This window comes from Protobothrops mucrosquamatus, unplaced genomic scaffold (assembly GCF_001527695.2).
Source record: "Protobothrops mucrosquamatus isolate PMUCROS unplaced genomic scaffold, P.Mucros_1.0 scaffold1, whole genome shotgun sequence".
NCBI classification, from domain to species: Eukaryota; Metazoa; Chordata; class Lepidosauria; order Squamata; family Viperidae; genus Protobothrops; species Protobothrops mucrosquamatus.
Window position 1 is genome coordinate 1,999,250 of NW_015386388.1, and position 20,499 is coordinate 2,019,748.

At 39.3% G+C, this 20,499-nt stretch overlaps 1 protein-coding gene across 2 annotated transcripts in view; it reads right to left on the bottom strand.

The window, feature by feature from the left end:
* Positions 1-336: 336 nt before the first annotated feature.
* Positions 337-20,499, bottom strand: part of LOC107303057 (cell division cycle protein 27 homolog) — a 44,748-nt gene continuing 24,585 nt past the window's right edge. For both annotated transcript variants that reach the window (XM_015832247.1, XM_015832246.1), the window contains exons 15-19: positions 14,531-14,648; positions 14,309-14,437; positions 13,074-13,148; positions 3,727-3,907; positions 337-1,673 (exon numbers count right to left, since the gene is read on the bottom strand). In XM_015832247.1, coding sequence (XP_015687733.1) covers positions 1,591-1,673; positions 3,727-3,907; positions 13,074-13,148; positions 14,309-14,437; positions 14,531-14,648 — 586 coding nt within the window. In that variant the 3' untranslated portion in view covers positions 337-1,590. The remainder of the gene's footprint in view (positions 1,674-3,726; positions 3,908-13,073; positions 13,149-14,308; positions 14,438-14,530; positions 14,649-20,499) is intronic.

Below are 20,499 nucleotides of genomic sequence, written 5' to 3' on the forward strand. Positions count from 1 at the left end.
TGCATTAACAAAGGGAATAAAAGGTGAAATATTCACTATTTGATTTTCAAGTCTTTCCATTCTTTTTTACATTACCACTCCCGGATGGCATCTTAAACTTTCTTAGCCTAGATTTTGGATGGGCTGTAGTGACCCCTTAAAAAAAATCCACACAGAAGCCCTGACATTTCTAGAAATCTGCTGTTACCCTCTCTAGCATGTGACTGTTGCATTTTAGCTACCAAAGAGCTGGCATTTAGAGAATTGTGTCTTATTAATATGTATAATGAAGGCCTTGTAAAAATAGACTAAAATTAAAATATGCAAGAACTTACAATACGATTTAATAAAATTTAAACCATTTTATTGTGCATAATTTGCTCTTTAAAACTGTAAGGTTATCATACACTTTCTTGATGGTCACTGCATAAAAGCCAACCACCTTTGTTGCAGGAATGCTACAAAGGAGGAAAAAACTGGCTTTGTTAATACAGCTTAACTTCTTTTCTCAGAGAAATAGCCATCTGGGATCTATATTTCTACAAGACATTATAGAGGAAGTACGTAAAACTTACAGGATAAAAAAACCCCAACCCAACCCTCCCCAAAAGAAGACAGATAATTGCACAATTTTTTTGCATCTGTTCATTCAGACAACACTTTACAAAATATTTTTTGAAGGGAACACTGCTGTAAATAGATGGGGGGATGCACCACCATTGTAAGGTTTGATTGGATTAAGGCTTCCATTGTCATCTTGGCATTCTGTCATTGTGAATTTATTTCATTGCATTTTTCAACACTGCAAATCTACACATTTATTTCTTTTCTAGGAATTAATAATTGCAACAGCACTTTGATTTTTTTTTTGAACTGTCAGGTGCAATTGCAAGGAGCACATGATGAGCAACATCATGTTATTGAGCTGAATGGTATACAAATACGAACAAATGATGATTTGGAAGTTAGCCTGATGAAGTTAACTTCTTGGTAGAATACTAAAGTATTCTGTGGAAGTCTCTATCCTGGCAAGTTCATAAATCTAAAGGAGGGACACCGGATTTTATATTTTCTGTAAAGTGTTCACAAGAGAAAAAGTCATTTTAAGGTCATTTATATTCTCTGGCATTTAATTTACAGTCAAATAATATGCAGAAATGTCTTCAACACATTCCAGTCCTGTGCTTCCACAATTATCTCTGAAGAGTGTGGAATGGAGAAGCGCAGGTCTCTGCTTCTTGGAAAGAGCCAAACTAAGACTCTTCTGGGGAAAGAGCAAGTAACTGCTTCATCAGCTACTTTCCCATATCTCCCAGTTCCTGTACAGCAAATTTCATCTTCCATGATAGGGTTGTCAATAAAAAGGAGATTTTAGAAAAAAATATTTCCTCCTTGAAGAATCATGTTTACAAAGATGAAGTCAATCATTTTGACTGAAAATATGACCTCAAATACACTGCCATTAATTCAGAATTAATTAAAATCTGATGAATGATGCGCCTGGGGTATCAGTGGATCATTAAAACAATGCTGGCTCTGTGGCAGGAAGGGAAAGGAAGAATCCAATAAAATGAGTCGGTCAAACATCCAAACTCAGAATCCACTTGGGAGTTAAAATTCATCACTTTCTACTGCATGGAGCTGTGTGTCATCTGCGTCAGTCATGCTACTGGCCTGAGACTCATCTGTGCCAACTTTTAAAAAGAAAAAATACACAAAAATAAGATTTATTTATATTATTTGCACATTTCACAAGCTATAAGGATGACATTCTACAATGGGAAGACTAGTTTTCCATTATATACTTTTTGTATCTTATTTATACATTGTTCCAATCCAGTTTTTGGAAAATTATATATAATCATTCATTCAAATTGCTGACTTTTTTCCTTGCTAATATGCCCTTTTTTCCAAGGCTCAAAAACTATGCAATTCCCAAAGTTACATGCAAAATCTTAGAACCTGAACTAATTGTGTTTGAGTGAGCTGGTCCTATTTGAATTCAGATCTCATAGATAGCTTCAGACCCAATTCTATAATGCAGTTTTTCAAATAGTTTTGATATATGTTGTAATTAGACCAGGCATTTAGCATTTAGACAGCATAGGAATTGTAAATGATTTTCATCATAAATTATAAATCATAAATCAACCTGTAAAGCTGGTTAGATTCATAATGCCCACAATGTGAACCTTGTGGTGGGGGAACTAATAGCTTGCTTAAGGCTACCTGGTTGGTTAACATTAGTTTATGCCTTCCTTCTTTTTCCTCCTTCCTCATATAACTTCACAGCAGCACATTTAGAAAGCACCATTAGATTGAGATTGGAATTACTCTAAGCTTTTCTTGCCCTAAACAAATTCTCTAGACATTATATTACATCACATCAAAGAAATCAAATTTTAATTAGTGCTTTGGATTCATAGTTGATTTTCATACTCCCTTTAATGTGCCAGGGAAAGAAAGCCTAGCAGCTGCAGGGTTTTTTTCTATACCTCTTACACTGAAGTGCAAAAAATACAGCCTGGAAGCCACATGATCTGCCATCATCCCTTTTGTACCACCAGAATCCCTTTAGAGTGGGTAAAGCCAAGCATTGCGAACTATTTTTATTTTGAATTTTTAAAGTCAAGGGGCAGGAAAGAAATCTTAGGGTACCCATCACATTCTTTTAAACTCTTCAAACCTCTTTCCAAGTGAGTCCTCACCAAGTCTGCTTTTGAAATGCTCTCAGCAGGCCACACAAAATCTTGTGCAACTATCAGACTGACATAAGTTGCATATCTCCATCTTAAATGATCATCCCCTAAATTTGTAAAGATGCCACTTTTTAAAGGAGAAGCATTAGTGGTTCTAACTTTTCCGAACTTGGTAGTATTGTGCTTGAATATTGTGTATTATTTGCTAAAGTCTTATGCAAAAACTTAAGGAAATTCCTTAAGTTTTTGCATAAGGCTAAAGGGAGTTCCTTTTAGGAAATTAAACTCTGATACTTCAGACAGTTTTGGTGCTGCACTTATTTGATAGGTTCCTACTAAGCAATGATCAGATCGCTTTACTAGTCCAAAATTTAATTTCATGTCAGTGTTATAATTTGCATGCCCAGCTACATAGCTGTACCCAGCCAAACTTGGCTGATCTCAAAAAGCTAAACAAAGGTAATTCTAGTTAATACATGAAGACCACAGAAAACACCAGGTCTATAGGATAGACTGGGGGAAAAAAATCATTCCAGTGGCAACCATTTCTGTAACATTCCCAAGATGACCTCATGGATACATCCATGAAATCAGCAAGAATTGAGCTTTATTCAGGAAACTTTACCTTTTATCATCTGCTTAAGTAATATTTACTTTACAATTTACTTAAAGTAAAGTACTTTACTTTAAGAGTGGCAAAGAGAAGAATGACAAGAATGTTATGATATTCAAATAAATTTGCTTGCTATGTATAGGAAGGGGATGCTTAATGTTCAAAGCTTCTCTTCAGACTTGGAAAAAAATAAGAAAGCATTTTCAATTATTTCCAGTCATAAGATACAGTGAGTGACCATAAGAAAGGGAAAAATGCATTTTTAAAATACTTGTAAGAAACCTGCACAAAACTAGGGCCTATGCTATATAAAATAGCAGCATTGGTAAACTTCAAGATTGTTGCTATGACAGTATTTTCAAATTACTCAAATAGAATGTCTCTCTTTTTACCTCAAGAGAAGAACAAATAAAACAACCAATATAAAAAAACAACCTGATTCATATGGACAGCATTCACTGATCTGTTCTTCTTGTGTTACAGGCTCTTCATCATCAGGTAGGTACCGCTTGTCAATGGCCTCTTTGATCTGGTTGTTGGCGCCTTTGGGATCCAAGTCCATTGCCCAGGAAAAGTTCATCAGTGCAAGATGGGTCTGCCCCAACTTTTTATAAACCTAACAAAAAAAAAGTGTACTTATGTCAACTTTGTATGAATTTTTACTTCATATATTTTAATGCTTTTTGTAGACAGTTTTTACTTACAGTTTGTAGGCAGATGTCTACCAGGACATCTGTCATACCCCTAAATGGCACTTATTATTCCCCTCAAAGATTATAAACAATAAAAATATTTTTAAAAATCAAATGCCACAAATGGAGAGAGATTGCTATATCTAGTGAGGAATACTGATACTATACTGATATCCAGCAGCAGAAGAGATTGCAAATTTCTCTTCAATCAATTCTGGATGAGGTTATACTCCCCACCAACCCACCAAAATAAGGAACAACATAGTACACATTATATATGAGATTGTCTTCAAATATTAATCATTATTTACATTTAATTTGAAAACAGAGTTGCTGCATTGCTAAGTGGGGCTGAAGTAGGGAAAATATCTCACTGAAGTAGATCAGACTTGAACACCAAAATCATGAATGCTAAAATTATTTTTATTAAAGGGTTATAGTAACAGAATCTTGCACGTCTGAATATACCTCTCTCCTTCCGGTCTTTATCCTAAAGAGAATTAGTGAGTGTCCAAACTGAGATGCTTTTTCAAATTCCATTCCTGCCTGGGCTGAGATTTCTCCTATTGACCACTGCCTTGACCTGCCTTAGGATAAAGACTGTGACTCTTTCTCCTTTTCTTCATGATTATTCTCATAGCTCACCACAGGTCCTTGAACAACATCACTGTGTTCTAATCTATTTCTGGGTTTGATTTAAAACACCAAGGTTTATTTTTAAAAGTTCTTCCAACTTGAAAGAATCAGGCTATGTCAAGATATACAGATTGTAAAGAAGGTAAAATATTTAAGGATTCACCTGACAGCAAGATGTACAACAATTAAAGAGGATAATTATCACAAATTGAAAAGACAAACCGAAGTAGATTTGGATAAATGGAAAAATGTACAATTATCATTAATGGGAAGGATTGCAATAATCAAAATGAATATATTACCACGATTATTGTTTTTGTTTTCAACAGTATCAATAAGATTGGATAAGAAATATTTTGAGGGGCTTAATAAAATAATCTTGAAGTATATTTGGCAGGGGAAAAAGGCAAGGATTAATCTAAAAATGTTACAAGGTACAAGACCCAGAGGTGGGTTTGGTCTACCTAATTGGGAATTGTATTATCAGGCTGCAGCATTATCATGGATGAGAAAATGGATCTTACTGAGGAAAACAAGATTATTGACATTAGAGGGACATGACTTGCAGTTGGGATGGCATGCTTTCATATGGTATGGGAAAAATAGAATATATAGCTATTTCCAGAGACACCATATAAGGAATTCTTTATTTGTGGTCTGGGAGAAAATAAAGAGAAAGCATTATTTGAAGATTCCAAATTGGCTCTCAACTATAGAAGCGCTAATACACCCCAATATGCTTAATAGGGGAAATATTATAAGATATAAAGACTTACTAACAGATACGGGGGAGCTGAAAACCAAACAACAATTAGAGGAACAAGGAATAAAGATGGATTGGTATATGAGAACGCAAATACAATCTTGATATGAAAAAGATGTTAAAACAGATGGTTTTAACTTGGGACCAACAGAGTTAGATGAAATATTCACGGGAACAGAATAAAAATGTATAAAAAAATGTTTAGTTACCTAGTACATATGGAGTTAGAGGAGGAACAAGTGAAAGAGACAATGATAAAATGGACAAGGAATTTTGGATATACAATTGAATTAGATAGATGGCAGCAACTATGGGAAAGAAACTATAAACTGACAATGGTGACTGCGTATAAAGAAAATATGTACAAAATGTTTTATAGATGGCACATGTCTCCAGAAAGACTAGCTAAAATGTTTAAGGATAGATCTATGAAATGTTGGAAATGTCATCAAATACCAGGTTCTTTTTATCATATGTGGTGGACGTGTGTAGAAGCTAAAACTTATTGGAATATAATTAGAACATGGATAGAAAAGATGATACAACGACGTATAGAACTAAGACCAGAAATATTCCTGCTGGGTATTTTACCAGAGAAATATAATAAAGAGAAAACATATTTGATTATTCATATAATTACTGCAGCCAGGATTGTGTTTGCACAAAATTGGAAAGCACTGAAAGCCCCCCCCCCAGAGGGAGAGGTGACTGGGAAAATAATGGAATGTGCGGAAATGAATAGATTAACAATGATAATTAAAGATAAGACAGAGTCAGAGTATTATGAAATTTGGGGAATTTTTAATGATTGGGTGAAAAGAGAATATGGTTAAAAGATAGTTAACACCAATTTAGATGGAAGAAAAAGGAGGCGATAAGGAGGGAGACTCAGGTGACACAGTACTGAATAACCGGAGGTTGTATAAATATTTATAGAAGTATATACCGAGAAGGTCAGATAAATAGAAGTATTAACGTAATAGAAAATTAATCTTATTATATATAATATAGATAGGGAAATTTAGAGAGAGGAGTTACTCGGACATTACCCCTGAATTGTATCTGAAGAGGAATGAGAGGGAAGAAAGGAGAGGAGAGAGAGAAGAGAGTAAAGGAGGGGGGAAGGAAGTAGGAAGGTTGGAGGAGAAGTGGGGAGAAATGGGAGGGAAGTGGTGAAGGAAAGAGGAGAGGAGAGGAAAAAGAAGAGAGAAGTAGGGAAGAAAGAGAAGAAAGGGAGAAAGAAGGTAGAGAAGGGGCGTTGTCTTACCTGAACGTCTTTTCTCAGCATGACGATGGAGAATCCACTATAGATGGGTTATCCTTGTCTTCCTGCCCAGAGACTAAGTCAATCAACTTTTGCCACTCCTGGGCCAGAACCCGTCTTGACGAAGACGTAGCCATTTGATGACATTACCATGAGGTGGCTCAAATACCCCTGACACAGGACCTGACGGACCTAAACGGGGGGGGGGAGTGGATTCTCCATTGTCATGCTGAGAAAAGGCGTTCAGGTAAGACAACGCCCCTTCTCCAGCATGACCGATGGAGAATCCACTATAGATGGGACATACCAAAGCCTCACTGTCCCTATGGGTGGGAAGCAGTCTGGGCCTGTGTCCCACTATCCGGTACTACTCGGTGGAGAACTCTCCAACCAATGAGACCTCCACTGAGGCGAACCTATCTAGGCTATAATGTCTCACAAAAAGAGAAGGTGACTGCGCCGCTGCCCTACAAGATTCCTTGACTGGCGCCTGGCGCCCACACCGTTGAGGGTGCAGCACAGGTAGTCGAGTGCGCGGTGATCCGACTGGGAACTGGCAAGGAGAGTGCCAGGTACACCCCTGCCACGCAAGCCCTAACCATCTGCCAATTGTGGAGGCAGATGCCATCAGACCCATTGACGAGGGCTGGAGTGCAATGAAGAGGGCTGCAGATTTGCGAACGGTGCAGTACGCACAACGTGCTGATGTAAGACTTAGCGAACATCCAAGATATGCCACTAACGTTCCAAGTCATGAGACGGCTGAGGCAGCCTCCAGCCCCTGTGAACAAAGAAGTGAATTTGGGAACAAGGAGGGAGCCAATCGCAGGACCAACCTGTTGACCTGGAAGATGCCTAAGGCATCCCTGAGAGACAGAACTGTCAGTTCAGAACTGCGCCAAGTTGATGTAACGGCCACGAAGAGGGCGACCTCAAGGGTCAGAACTCAGAACGTAAGACCCGACGGTTCAAATGAAGATGAAGTGAGGGTCTGTAGGGCCCTGGACAGATCCCAAAAGGGATATCTGTGAACCACGGCGGTCCAGTGTTGGTCGCTCCCTTGATGAAAAAATGCACCATGGGATGCTGAACCAAGGCTCAAATTACCCTATGTAGGCACCATGGGAAGAACCACCACTTGTTTGCGGATTGTATTGGGCGTCAAGCCCTTCCTGAGCCCTTCCAACAGATAATCCAAAATCCTTGGGAATCATTATCATCGATGGGCTCGACTATTGCTCTCCACACCGATAAGAAATTTTCCCTTTTAGATGAAGGCCTTCTTTAGGCCTGAATCACAGTAATGACGTCTGACGAGTAGGACTCTTGCGTCAAGAACCGCCGCTCAAATGCCAGGCTGTCCATCGGAACCACTGGGCTCAAGGAGTTGCAGAATCCCCTGGCTGAGGAAAACTACAGAGGAGAGATCGAAGACCCACAAGTTCAGGCAACTGCGCAGTCTGGTCAGCGTGGAGCAACCAGTATCACCTCTGTTCGTTCCTGCAGTATCTTACCGATAACTGCCTGGGTCAGAGGAAGAGGAAGGAATGCAAATAACCGACCTCCGGCCACGGCCTGTGGAGGGAAGCTGCCTTTTCCACCCCAGGAGATGGGAACCGGGGGAAGGCACTGAAAATGCGCCGGAATAATAAACAAACCAGAATGGGAGAGGTAACAGGTTCCATTCAAGTGAGCCGCTGTCGCCCTGCGCAAGAAATCCGTCTGCCGATTCGCCCTTCCTCGAAAGGTGCTCGACCCGAGGGAGGTTGGTCTCAGCCCATGTTCTGAGTAACTGGGTTTCGGCCTTAAGGGATCTGGAACAGGTATCTCCTTGCCGGTTGACATGGGCCTTTGCCGTCACGTTGTCCATGAGGACTAGAACGTGTTGTCTTGCCACTGCATTGCAACAGTGGCTTAGAGCCAGGTGTATAGTTCCAAACTCCAACCAGTTTATGTTGTGTTTCAGGGCTGATCAGAAGCACCAGCCCTGAGCAGCTGTGCTCGCAAATGTGCTCTTCAGCCAAACAAGCTGGCATCCAAGATCAAGATGAGCCAGGTGTGGTCCTTGAACAGGGTTCCCCTTAGCTATCGCTGTGGAAATCCACCACTGGAAGGATCCTAGGGTCTGAGACAGAACTGTACCCTTGGGTTGGAGGGAGTGGTGCCCAGGCTCGGAACGGCAACCGGAACCATAGCAGGTTCCTGGAATGTAGTCTGGTCCAAGGCACTATCGCGATGCAGGAAATCATATTTCCAAATAGTTGGGAAGCATAGTCAGGGTGTCTACCCGCTCCCCTTATACCTGGATGACCCAGGATCGGATGCAGTGTAGACGTTCCCGAGCTAGATAGACCTTGCATCTCAGGCGGGTGGAGGGAGCTGTCTGGCTCTTCCGAAAAGCTACTGAGAGCCCGTGACTTGAAGGGTCCTGACAGGTAATGGCAGGCCTCACAGAGCTGGCTGAACCAAGGAAGATTGAACGAAGATATCGACCAGATAACACTGGATACGCACCGGTCGGTTCTGAAATGTGCGACCAGCGCTGCCAGGGCCCTTTGAACACCCTGAAGCTGATGAGAGGCCAAAGAGTAGGGCTCTACAATGAGGTGTTGGCCTGCGTGGCAGCACCTGAGGAACTGCCGGTTTGGAGCGTTCATGCCTGAACCTCTCGTATGTCAAGTGAGTATTGAATCCCTTTAAACTCGATTGAGGTACATTGTTGTCTGCAATTACATCATTGTCTGCCATCGCAATAGAGATATCTCGGTGGTGGCCGAGAGGGATCTCAAAGGAGATGTCTCAGTGGTGTGCTGAGAGGGATCTCAATAGTAAGGAGCAAAGTACTGATAGTGGCAGGGCCATTCGATGGAATGAACCGTTGTACTCAAGGGTTAAACGTGGCTGCAGGACCAAATTAATGGAACTGTCCTCCCTTCTGTAGTGCTCCTGATGGCAGCAGGGCCAGTAAGAGTACGTCCAGTGCTCTGGTCAGTGTCGCCGTGGTGGCAAAAACCAATTTCAATGGTAACGGCCAGCTCACAAGTAATTCACTTAGTGACGTTAAGACCAGTTTAATGGCAACGGCCAGCACACTAGTCCTAGCTAGTGGCAGTGAGACTAGCTTAATGGTATGGCCATACCTTCTCCTGTCAGGATAAGGAGGTAGCCAATGCTAGGCTGGGGTCTTGTGCGAGCCCAAGATAGCCGTTGTTATGCTCGCCTCCCTATATAGGTCCAAAGCCCTGAGGCCTGAAAGGACCCAACGAAGGGAAGGAGGCTAAGCAGGTTTGAGGCAAAGAGGGCTGAATTGAATGGTGTCCGACCTATTCAAATGCCTAGCGATTTGTATTTCTGTAGTAGGCCAAACCCTAGTCGCAGACGCAGATATCTGAAGACCAGGCCCTTCGCTGGAAGGGGCCCTGGAGAATTGTTACACTAAAGCCTTGTGTCTCCTGCTGACTTCCTTCCCAACAGCCGCAGAGGGCCTCTTCTTGCCCGAGATAGTTTGGCCTTGAGCTTCCCGATTGCAAATAGGCTATATCTCAGTGGTGAGCTGAGAGGGATCTCAACAGTAAGAGGCCAATGGCTGGGTAGTGGTGATGGCTGCAATAGCCGGCGCCCTCATGATCCAGATAGTGGCTGTGAACCAACCTAATGGAAATAGCCAGTACATGGAAGTCTAGTAGTGGTTGTAAGGCCAACTCAATGGCCACGGCCAGTCCACATGTGATCCACTCAGTGACAGCAAGCCCAACTTAGTGGTATCGGCCAACACTCGTATAATCCACTTAATGGTGGAAAGCCAAATTAATGGTTATGGCCAGCACGACTGGTTCCTTTAGGGGCGGCAAGATCACCTTAATAGTAAAAGGTTGTAAAGGTGAGGAGGTCTTTAGCCCAGGCGCAGCTACACTCTGTCGTTTGGTGCCTTGGAGAATTGTCTCTCTAAGGCCTGGGGCCTCCTGCTGGCCTCCTTTTCAGCCGCCCTAGAGGATTTATTGACAGAAATAGCCTTGGTCTTAAGTCTACCAGCCACCTCCTGTCTGGAGAACTTCGATTTCCTTTTTGTGGAAGTGCAGAGAGGCATCCTCTGAAGTCTGAGATGCCAAGTTGTCTACCATCGCAATCAGAGATATCCCAGTGATGATCTGAGAGGGATCTCAATAGTAAGGAGCAGAGTACTGCTAATGGCAGGGCCTCTCAATGTAAGAAACAGTGTACTCAAGGTTCCAACGTGACTGTAGAACCAATTAATGGTGCTGCCCTCACCCATGCGATGCTCCTGATGAGTAGTTCACTTAGTGACGTGTGTCTCACTTAGCGATGGCAAGTAGGACCAGTAAGAGCGCGTCCTGCTCTGGTCAATTCAACTATGGTGACAAGACCAACTGAATGGTAACAGCCAGTTCACAAGTAGTTCACTTAGTGATGTGTGTCTCACTTAGTGACAGCGAGACCAACTCAATGGTAACTGCCAAACTTACATGTGTTTCACTTAGTGACGGCAGGACCAACTCAATGGTAATAGCCAAACTTACATGTGTTTCGCTTAGTGATGGCAAGACCAACTCAATGGTAACAGCCAAACTTACATGTGTTTCACTTAATGACGGCAAGACCAACTCAATGGTAACAGTCAAGTCACATGTAGTTCACTTGGTGACGGCAAGACCACTCGATGGTAACAGTCAAGTCACATGTAGTTCACTTAGTGACGGCAAAACCAACTCAATGGTAAGATCCAATGCACATGTAGTTCACTTAGTGATGGTAAGGCCAACTCAATGGTAACTGACAGTTCACGTGTAGTTCACTTAGTGACAGCAAGGCCAAATCAATGGTAACAGTCAGGTCACATGTGCTTTACTTAGTGGCGATAACCGCCAGCACATTTGACATTCAGAGTGATCGTGAGACCTTGCTTCCAAGAAGGCGGCTTTGCCTCTGCTGCCTCTGCTTGCAGGCCTGAACGCAGAGGCTGAATAGAAATTAGCATATAGATTGAATTGAACTAAAGCGGCAGCTATGTTGAATCCGTACTAGATGCAATAATTAGTCCCCTTTTAGATGTAAATAGGCAATGATATTGCTGTAGTTGGCAAGGCCTAATTGCTGGTTGTGATGCGCGGCTTCCGAAAAATGGTCACCGCTCAGACTCGTTGAGATCTAGGACCTCAGTATATAGTGCAGCCGGATTTAAATGCCGTTGCTGCCTTTGCCTGGTAACCAGGCACACACACAGTTCAGGGAACAATGCTGGCTTTCGCCCTTGAGTAGGCAATCAGGCTTGAAAAGGGGAAAACAACAAGTTAAATGCTGCCTGTTTCTGCAGCACGCCCATGCGCGCCCAAAATGGCAACATGCTGCCTTTGTCTGGTAATCAGACACAACACAGTTCCGGGGGACTTGAAAAGTAAAAACAACAACTTAAATGCTGCCTGCTTCAGCAGCACCAGAATCAAACACTCAAACGACGCGCTCTCCAACCGATCGACCGAGAAGGAAACCCAGCGAGGGGAGACAATCAAAGGGAAACCTAGCGAGCATCCATGTGGCGTCTGCGCCGAAACGGCCCTCCTACAAAGGCTGTATACAAGGCTTCAGTTGAAGCCTCAAATCCCCTGAAAACCTGGCGGATTCCGCCTGCACTGTGAAGGTACAGTGACTGGAGAAAAAATCCACTATAGATGGGAAATAAACAACAGAGAAACCATACCTGATCTGTCTCTGCCTACAGTCTGAGCCAATCTTACCATGTCTTATTAGGGCGAAGACTAAGTCAAGACTGGGGTCCTGGCCCAGGGGAGGAGGCGTGGCAAAAGTTGATTGACTTAGTCTCTGGGCAGGAAGAAAAGGATAACCCATCTATAGTGGATTCTCCATCGGTCATGCTGGAGAAGAGGGAAGAAAGAGTAGGAGTGTAGATATAGTGAAAGGGGAAATGGGCGAGCAACACCAAAATTTATGTGTATGTATTTATTTTATTTTATTAAGAGTATCTGATAGATAAGAATGTAAAAAGAATGTATGTTAACATGTGATAAAATATTGCGGTATATTTGTTGATATGTACGGGGGAGAGTTGGGAAAAATAAAAAAATTCAAGTTGAAAAGAAAAAGAGTTTCAATTTTCCAAACAAACCTCACCGCCCAGTCTTCTGTTTTGTAAAGCAATGCCATATCAAGTCTACAGAATCAGCCTGCACAATCAGATAGGCTGCATAACTGCCAAACCATTCCCAGACTTTCCCCACAACTGTACGTGGGACAGAGATGTGATTTCAAAATTAGAAGACGAACTGGTTGTTCACCCCAGTGAAATAGAGTGCAGTACACTTGGTGAGCACTGCATAACATTACTATCAATATTAACCTTTTATCTCTTTACAGCAATAATTCAGAAAGTAATGCTCAAAATTATTTTTACCTTTCCTATCAAAAAGTAAACAAGAGATTCTTTGGGAACAATTTGCTTCAGTTCTTCAAGTTCTTGCAAAGCATACTGAAAGGAAGAAAAAAACCTGAATACCTTTTTTAAGGGACTGCAGTAATATAATTTAAATATATACATCTATACAATAAAGTCAATTTTAATTTCTATGTCTGATGTTTTGTTATTGTTTGACAAATATATTTGTTGTGGTACACAGATAAACTTTGCTTATTGACTGCCTTGTTTAGTGAAGTTACAATGGTGTAAAAAGGAGTCAAGACAATCCACATGTTTATGACTAATACAGTGTCTGTAGTCATGTGACTGCCATTTAGGTGCTTCACTTTGCACATTTACAACTATCACAACATCTCATAATCATATGATTGCCATTTAGGTTATTTGCAACTGGCTTGCAATATCTAAAGTTAATAGGGAATGTAGAATTAAAATCATAAGGGACAATTATGTGATGTTACATTTAATGACTGTGATGATTCACTTAATGACCAACAAGGAAGTGTGATATAAGCCCATCATGGTAATGTGATTTTCTGCTTAATGACTGCAGCACTGCAGATGGAGTTGCCCATTTGGACTGCAGATGGAGTTGCCCATTTCAATTGTATTCGCTAAGTGAGGACTTCTTGTACAATTTGAAATGTTATAATGGATCTAGAAAACCAAGAGTTTAGTTTACTGATCACTCCAAAATTTGAGATATAATGGACCAAACAATTCAGGAAAGTCTTGAATAGAAGATATATTCCATTTGACTAATATTCAGGTAAATCTAGAAGTTGTAAAAATATTTAAAAAATGAAGTGGCAACAAACAGAGAATCACCATGATTATAACTAAAATGCTTCCTATGAAACTGTAGTTTTTATTTAGGACCCCTACAGTAGTATTCCCTTTCTCAAATTACGAACAATGTTTTACCATAAATCAATATGATAGGGAGCAACACTCCTTTTGATCGAGCAAGAAGCTCTCCTGGAGCAGTGGAACAAAGTTTTGAATCACCAGCAGAGAAAAAGTGTTCTTAGGGTCCTCAAAATCTAATGCTGCAAAGAATCTGCTAAACTCAATGAAATATATTTACTGTTGTTCTGTATGCATTTTACAATTGGCTTAAATGGATATGGTTAGTATTCAGTTTTCCCTAAGGAAAAAGCAGTTGCTTTCCCAAAAACTCAAATATAGTTCCCTTCAAATTCATTACTCACTTTGTACTTCTCATTTGCAAATAATACTGAGGCTCTGTGGAATTTGCAGAGGGGGTTCTTGGGATCAATGTTAATGGCTTTGTTCAGTGTATCCAAAGCTTTCTCAGATTTCTTCAGAGCATGCTGAACCTGAAAAAAAGGAATGTCATTTTCTACATATATGCAACATCTGATCAGTGTTCATATTATATATCAAACCTGAATGAAATGTCATTTACTTACAACTCCAATGTGGCACAACAAGACAGAACTCTGAGGATTAATATGAAGTGCTTTTTGAAAATGCATTTCTGCAAGGCTGAATTTCTCTTGCTTGTAGTAAATCATTCCCAATCCATACCTAGCATTAAAAACAAAAACAAAACCCCAAAAATGTATATAATATTACTACCAAAGACCAAAGAGAAAACTCAGCTTTCTAGGCAAATGGACATGTTTTAACATTTAAGAGAGCTTAATGACTTCTTTCATAAAATGTCTGCTACGATAGATATGGTTAATTACAAAACACCAATTTCATGAAAGATAAATTGTGGAGGCTAAAATTTAAATACAAAACAAGAATGCAATCTGAACTCTATGCAGATAGTAGTGATACACAAAGGATATATTAGAAACATTACTAATACAGGATACAATCTGGGTCGGTCACCAGGACCAGAGATTGTCTTCTGAGCTTTCAGACTCACGCTAACTAGAGAGAAAATCTCTGAAAGGATGGGGGCTCCGGCACGAGTTCAAAAGCTCGGAAGACAAAATCTTCTGGTCCCTTTGACCGACCCAGATTGGATCCTGCAAGATTATCCTGGGACACGTATATATTCGCCTTCATCCATTACTAATTCACACATAGAACCAATACATCAAGTGAAAAATACAAGTATATCACAGAGACCTATAATTGTCTAGCATTCAGAAGTCTTTTTCTCCACATCTCAAGTTACTTTTCCTGTTCATATAATAATACTGTGACAAGCAATAGTACAGTACAGCACAAACTTTCCTGTTTTTTTTAATTAGAAAATATGAAATCAGGAGGGACTGCCTGCCTTATAAAAAAAAGGGAATTTTTATGTTGTCAGCAGCAAGAATCTTATATGCATAAAGATGAAAAGACATTAATTCCCACAATGGAAGAGTGAATGGTAACGGTGATGGCATTAGTGATGATGGCAAAACTTTTAATTGAAGAGAAGAATTTAGAATTCATTAAAATTTATCTAATTTTGTTTTTACTTGGAAACTGCTTCTGGACTTTTTGCTTGAAATTGAAAAAATGAAATTCTGATTTTAGGTTTTGATGTTTAGATTTTGTTATTATAGAAATGACTTGAAATGTTATGAAATGTAAAGCAAAAGGTTGAGATTATTTTCTTTGTTTTTATATATTTTATTGCACTGAAAAAATCTGAAGTCCCCACTTTTTATTTTTCTTTGCATTTTTCTTTCTCTTAGTTTTCTGACTTTCATTTTTTCTGTATTTTTATTTTTGTACGAAACTTAATAAAATTGTATTCAAAAAAGGAATTTTGCAAATATAGATATATCTTAATAAAATAGTGAAATATGGGGCAGATAATATAATGATTTGGATGAAGAAATTAAAAGGACATTTATCACTTTTGCAAATAACACAAAACTGGGAGGTGTGGGTAATGCTTCAAAAATATAAAATGAAGTATATTCAAGAAAATCTAGACAGTCTTTTTCTTTTTTATAAATATTTTATTAATTTTCTATTTTTACAAACAAGTGCTTAATAGACAACGTGTTGACTGGGTCCATTAATAATTCCATGGTACATATAAGCTTTTTCAAACTAAATCCAATATTACACCATCCAATACCTCCTCTCTTCTTCCAGTAATAAACATTTTTCCACATTAAGCAAATACAATTCATTGTTATTAATAGATATACAGTTAAATATCAGCATTTATTACAGTTTTCTAATAGTATCAATGATATCAGTTTAAAATATCTTTTCTAACCAAAACATATCTTAATTGCATTTGCACTCAATATCCATTTATTCAGTCAATGTCCTATTTTTGCTTTTTTTCAGTTTTAATTTTCCATCCATATTCAAAATAACCCAATCATTTATAGTTTCAAAACAAGTTATATTTTGGTAACCAAAAGTTCCCTTATTCAAACTTCTTAGCATTTTCTTATTTCCCTTTTCACGCAAAATATGATATTCTGATTACCAATCTTATCTATCTAGTTATAATAATATTTCTATTTCTAGCAATGTATTCTTAACCATATTCAAACATCTAATTGATAATATAATATCCCCTCTAATAGGTCAAAGCTTCTGTTTTCTTCAGTCTTACTCTAGTTTTCTTCCTTTGTCAAATAACTTTCCAGGTCAGTGCATTTGGATCATCAAATAATTCTTCCTCTATTTTTGTGCATATTATTTGGAGCAAAAGAAACCATTTAGTTAAAGTATTTTTGGAAAAGCTAGCCCACTGATAGTCATTAAACAGCCTCCCTCCTTCTCCAATTCCCCACAGTTCTGGTAACAGCTCTATCTTCCATTCCATCGGCTTTCCTTCCTTATCCTCCAGTATGCCTTGAAATCTTGGTTGATAAAATGTCTTTTCCATGTCCAATATTATCATTATGTCTTCTAATTCTTCATTTGTCTGAGTCTGGCTGTTAGTTTTTTCTTTTGGATCCTCCATCTTTAGGTCAGCTTCCTCTAGCTTTCCTTCTATTTTCTGGGTTGCTAGTTCCTTCTCTGTGGTTATTTTCTGGGTTTGTAGATTTAAATAAGAAAATTGTTCTTTTATCTCCTTTGTGTTATTTTTAATCTCATCACGAGCTAAGGCAATTGTTTCTTGTATTAATTTCAATATGGAGAGAATTTCTTTCTGTGATTCATCAGTATTTTCTTGGTGTTATGTCAAACTGAGACTTCTGGAGACAGATGTTAAGGATGGTTTTTTACCATTTGGAGCTAAATATGGAACATCCATTTACTTTTTGTAAATGGCCTTTATAGAAATCTGTTTGAAAACTCAGGAAGTTTCAGCTAATTATTATTGGAGTTCCAGATTATCCAACTAACTCATCAATCCTTATCAACTCGCCCCTAAGCAAATATATGTGAAATTCAAATTTTTCTGTCCAATGAGAAATATATCCTTTCTGTTCAGGGAGAAGAAAGAATCATTAAAAGTTGTTTATCAGTCAAGATTTATAATCCAAAATGTTCCATCATATCAGGCAATAGTGTATATTTCTTCTACAGGAAAATAGTTCCACAATACAGTTCTGAAAGTCAATATTTGTGTTCATAGTTCAGACAGGCCAATTTTAGAATTATTTATTGTTTCTGCCACACAGATAAGCAGCCCACAAGCTTTTTCTTTCTCAGCTGCAATCTTCAAAAGTAAAAGCTTCCAAGGCCAGCCAGAGTCTTATCTAAATCTTGGCTTCGAGCCACACACACACACACACACACACACACACACATAATTACAACTTAAGTCTTGTAGTTTTCTCCATTTTCGCCAAGTAATTAAATCACCGCTTTTCTTTTCCTGAGGGAATGGGGCAGAAATTCTCCTTCCCTCTCATCAGGGGAGTGCTGTGGGCAGTTTTTCAGGAAGAGGACTTAAAATCATAACGAGAGGATCAGGTCTCACCCAGTTTCATCCAAGTTGCTGTAATGTTGCTTATTGTCTTCCGTTGTCAGCAGCTTAGGACTGTCTACATGAATGTAGCCAGTCTTTCCCCCGCCGGTTTGGAGGGCTTCCTCGGATCAAACAGGAGGGCTGCCGCTCCCCTGCAATCAACGAGGGTCCCCTCTTTACTAGTCGCCTCTACGGGGTAATTTTTGACCCTTTCCAGGGTCCCCCAGTGGGACTAAATTGAACGCAAAAGACGGAGCCCGGTCTTCCTGCGTCCGTTCTGCCACATCAAAACCGGAAGCCAAGAAAATCTAGACAATCTTGAGTAGTGCATTGAAAATAGTAGGAAGAATTTAAAGGAAGTTCTACATCTAGATTGGAAAATTGAGAGGCACAAATACAGGATAGGAGAACAATAATACATGTGGAAAGGATCTAGATATCCTTGCTGACCCCAAGCTAGAAAAGCAAATGCCAACTTAAGGTGTCTTAAAATCCTGCTTCTGGAGAATCAGGGAGATGTTCTTGAAGGAAATGGCCAAATACTGTTATTTGGCCATTTCCTTCCAAAGAGGATTGAAACACTGCTTAAATTCTGGGAAAATTAGATAATATTTGGAAAAGACTCAGGCCAGTTCTTCCCAGTTTATTGGGGTATAAGAGGGAAGGGAGGTAAAACATAATGAGGCCTGCGAGATTCATGTTAGGCCTTTGGGGCAGACCAGATCAAGAAACAGCTCCACAGGAACTCTTTATTATGTTTTTTTTTTCTGGGAAAAGCTATAATAACATCTCTATATAAATATATTAATATACTACTCTCTTAATAAGTTAAGCCCTTATTAAATGTTTAACATGGCTGCAATGCAGATTTTTCTTGATATGATCAGGGTATCAAAACGTCCATGATTATATATGAAATGTACCTATGACAGCATTCCTACATAATTAAGAAATTATTACCTCTTATATTAAGAGATAATAAAATGCAATCGCAATGATATTTACCTATCCCTTCTGATTCTTACTGACCACACTCAACAGTTCTACGTCTTCTGATAATGGTATCAATAATTTCATGTTGGCATTGAAGAGAGAATGAAGCCCTAAAAGATATCATCTAACAACTCTCATTTTAAGGCACAAGTGTTCCTGATGGACCCATATGAAGTTTACTAATAAAATAGAATGAAGTCACTATAAAGGACCATCTCCTATTTCCAAATCTGCAGAATACCACAGTTGATTGATGGTATTGAAAACTGTTGAAAGTAATGCTCCATCAATCCCTCTAAAACTATGCATTAGGCTAGTCTAAACTATGAGGCCCACCAAGAAGTTAGTTTCATATGGGTCAAGATAATCTGCTTACACTAGTACTGAGAAGAGAGCACTGTCTCAAACACTTTGCCAAAGCATGGGAAATTAGATAATAATCTATAATGTCATTAACTGCCTCCCTTAAATAAAACGGGAAGATACCTGTAATCATTTTCTCGCTAGACATTAGAAACCGAAATGGACAAGTGATGGTACATACTAGTGCAAGCATTCTCCATGTCACAAATGTACAAATAGAAAGAGAAGTAATCAAATTCCCCCATAATTAATTTATTGGAAAAAATACAGTCCAGCATCATCACAAACTAACGAGAGTTCTATAATCAAACACTTTGATGAGTAGGTAGAGATAAGAGAGCTCCTAGAACCTGAAACAATTTATCAGCTTGTGAATCTGCAGATGCTTCAAATAGCATCACCTCCAGAAATACAATGTAGATGTGGAGATATTTCAAACAATATTTTTGAAGGAGTTTGTTTAAGAGCTGATCCACACTTCCAATATAGTTCCTCCCCCCAGCCTCCTTCCTCTGATGACCGTTTAGTGCTGGGCTGCCCGCCATGACTGATTGGATTTTTAGTTGTTTTTTCTGAATTCAGTATATGGCGGCCCTTCTTCAGTCCCATCGATGAGAAGTGAAATGTCTTTAAAAAAAATATCAAGAAAGTCCAGTTATCTTTTTTAAAGCACCTTTGGAACAACAATGACCTGGATGGCCGAGAACCTCCGTAGACATCTGAGTTCAATAGTGGAATAGTGAAATATAGCACTGATAATTTGTTTGCATGTTTAATAGGTTCAATAAAGAAAAGTGAAACACTGACCCTTTCTTTCTTTAAACTGGGTGAAATTGACATGAGTTCAATTTCAACCTCAAAGGGTGTCCACTTGGTTCAAACAGAAAATCTACCTATCTCTTTGGGGCTTAGAGGGGCTTGAAATCTAGAAAAGAGTTTCTTAAGCAATTTCATTTCATAACATACAAGACACTTGCAGGCATAATTGCAAATCTAATTTATAATATATGAAAATAAATGAATTTACTCCCTATAGAATGGAAGAAGAAGGAGAAGGAGAAGGAGAAGGAGAAGGAGAAGAAGAGGAGGAGGAGGAGGAGGAGGAGGAGGAGGAGGAGGAGGAGGAGGAGGAAACAACAACAACTTTGTCTATAGCTTGCATATGTTATAAAAAGGCATTTGATTCTG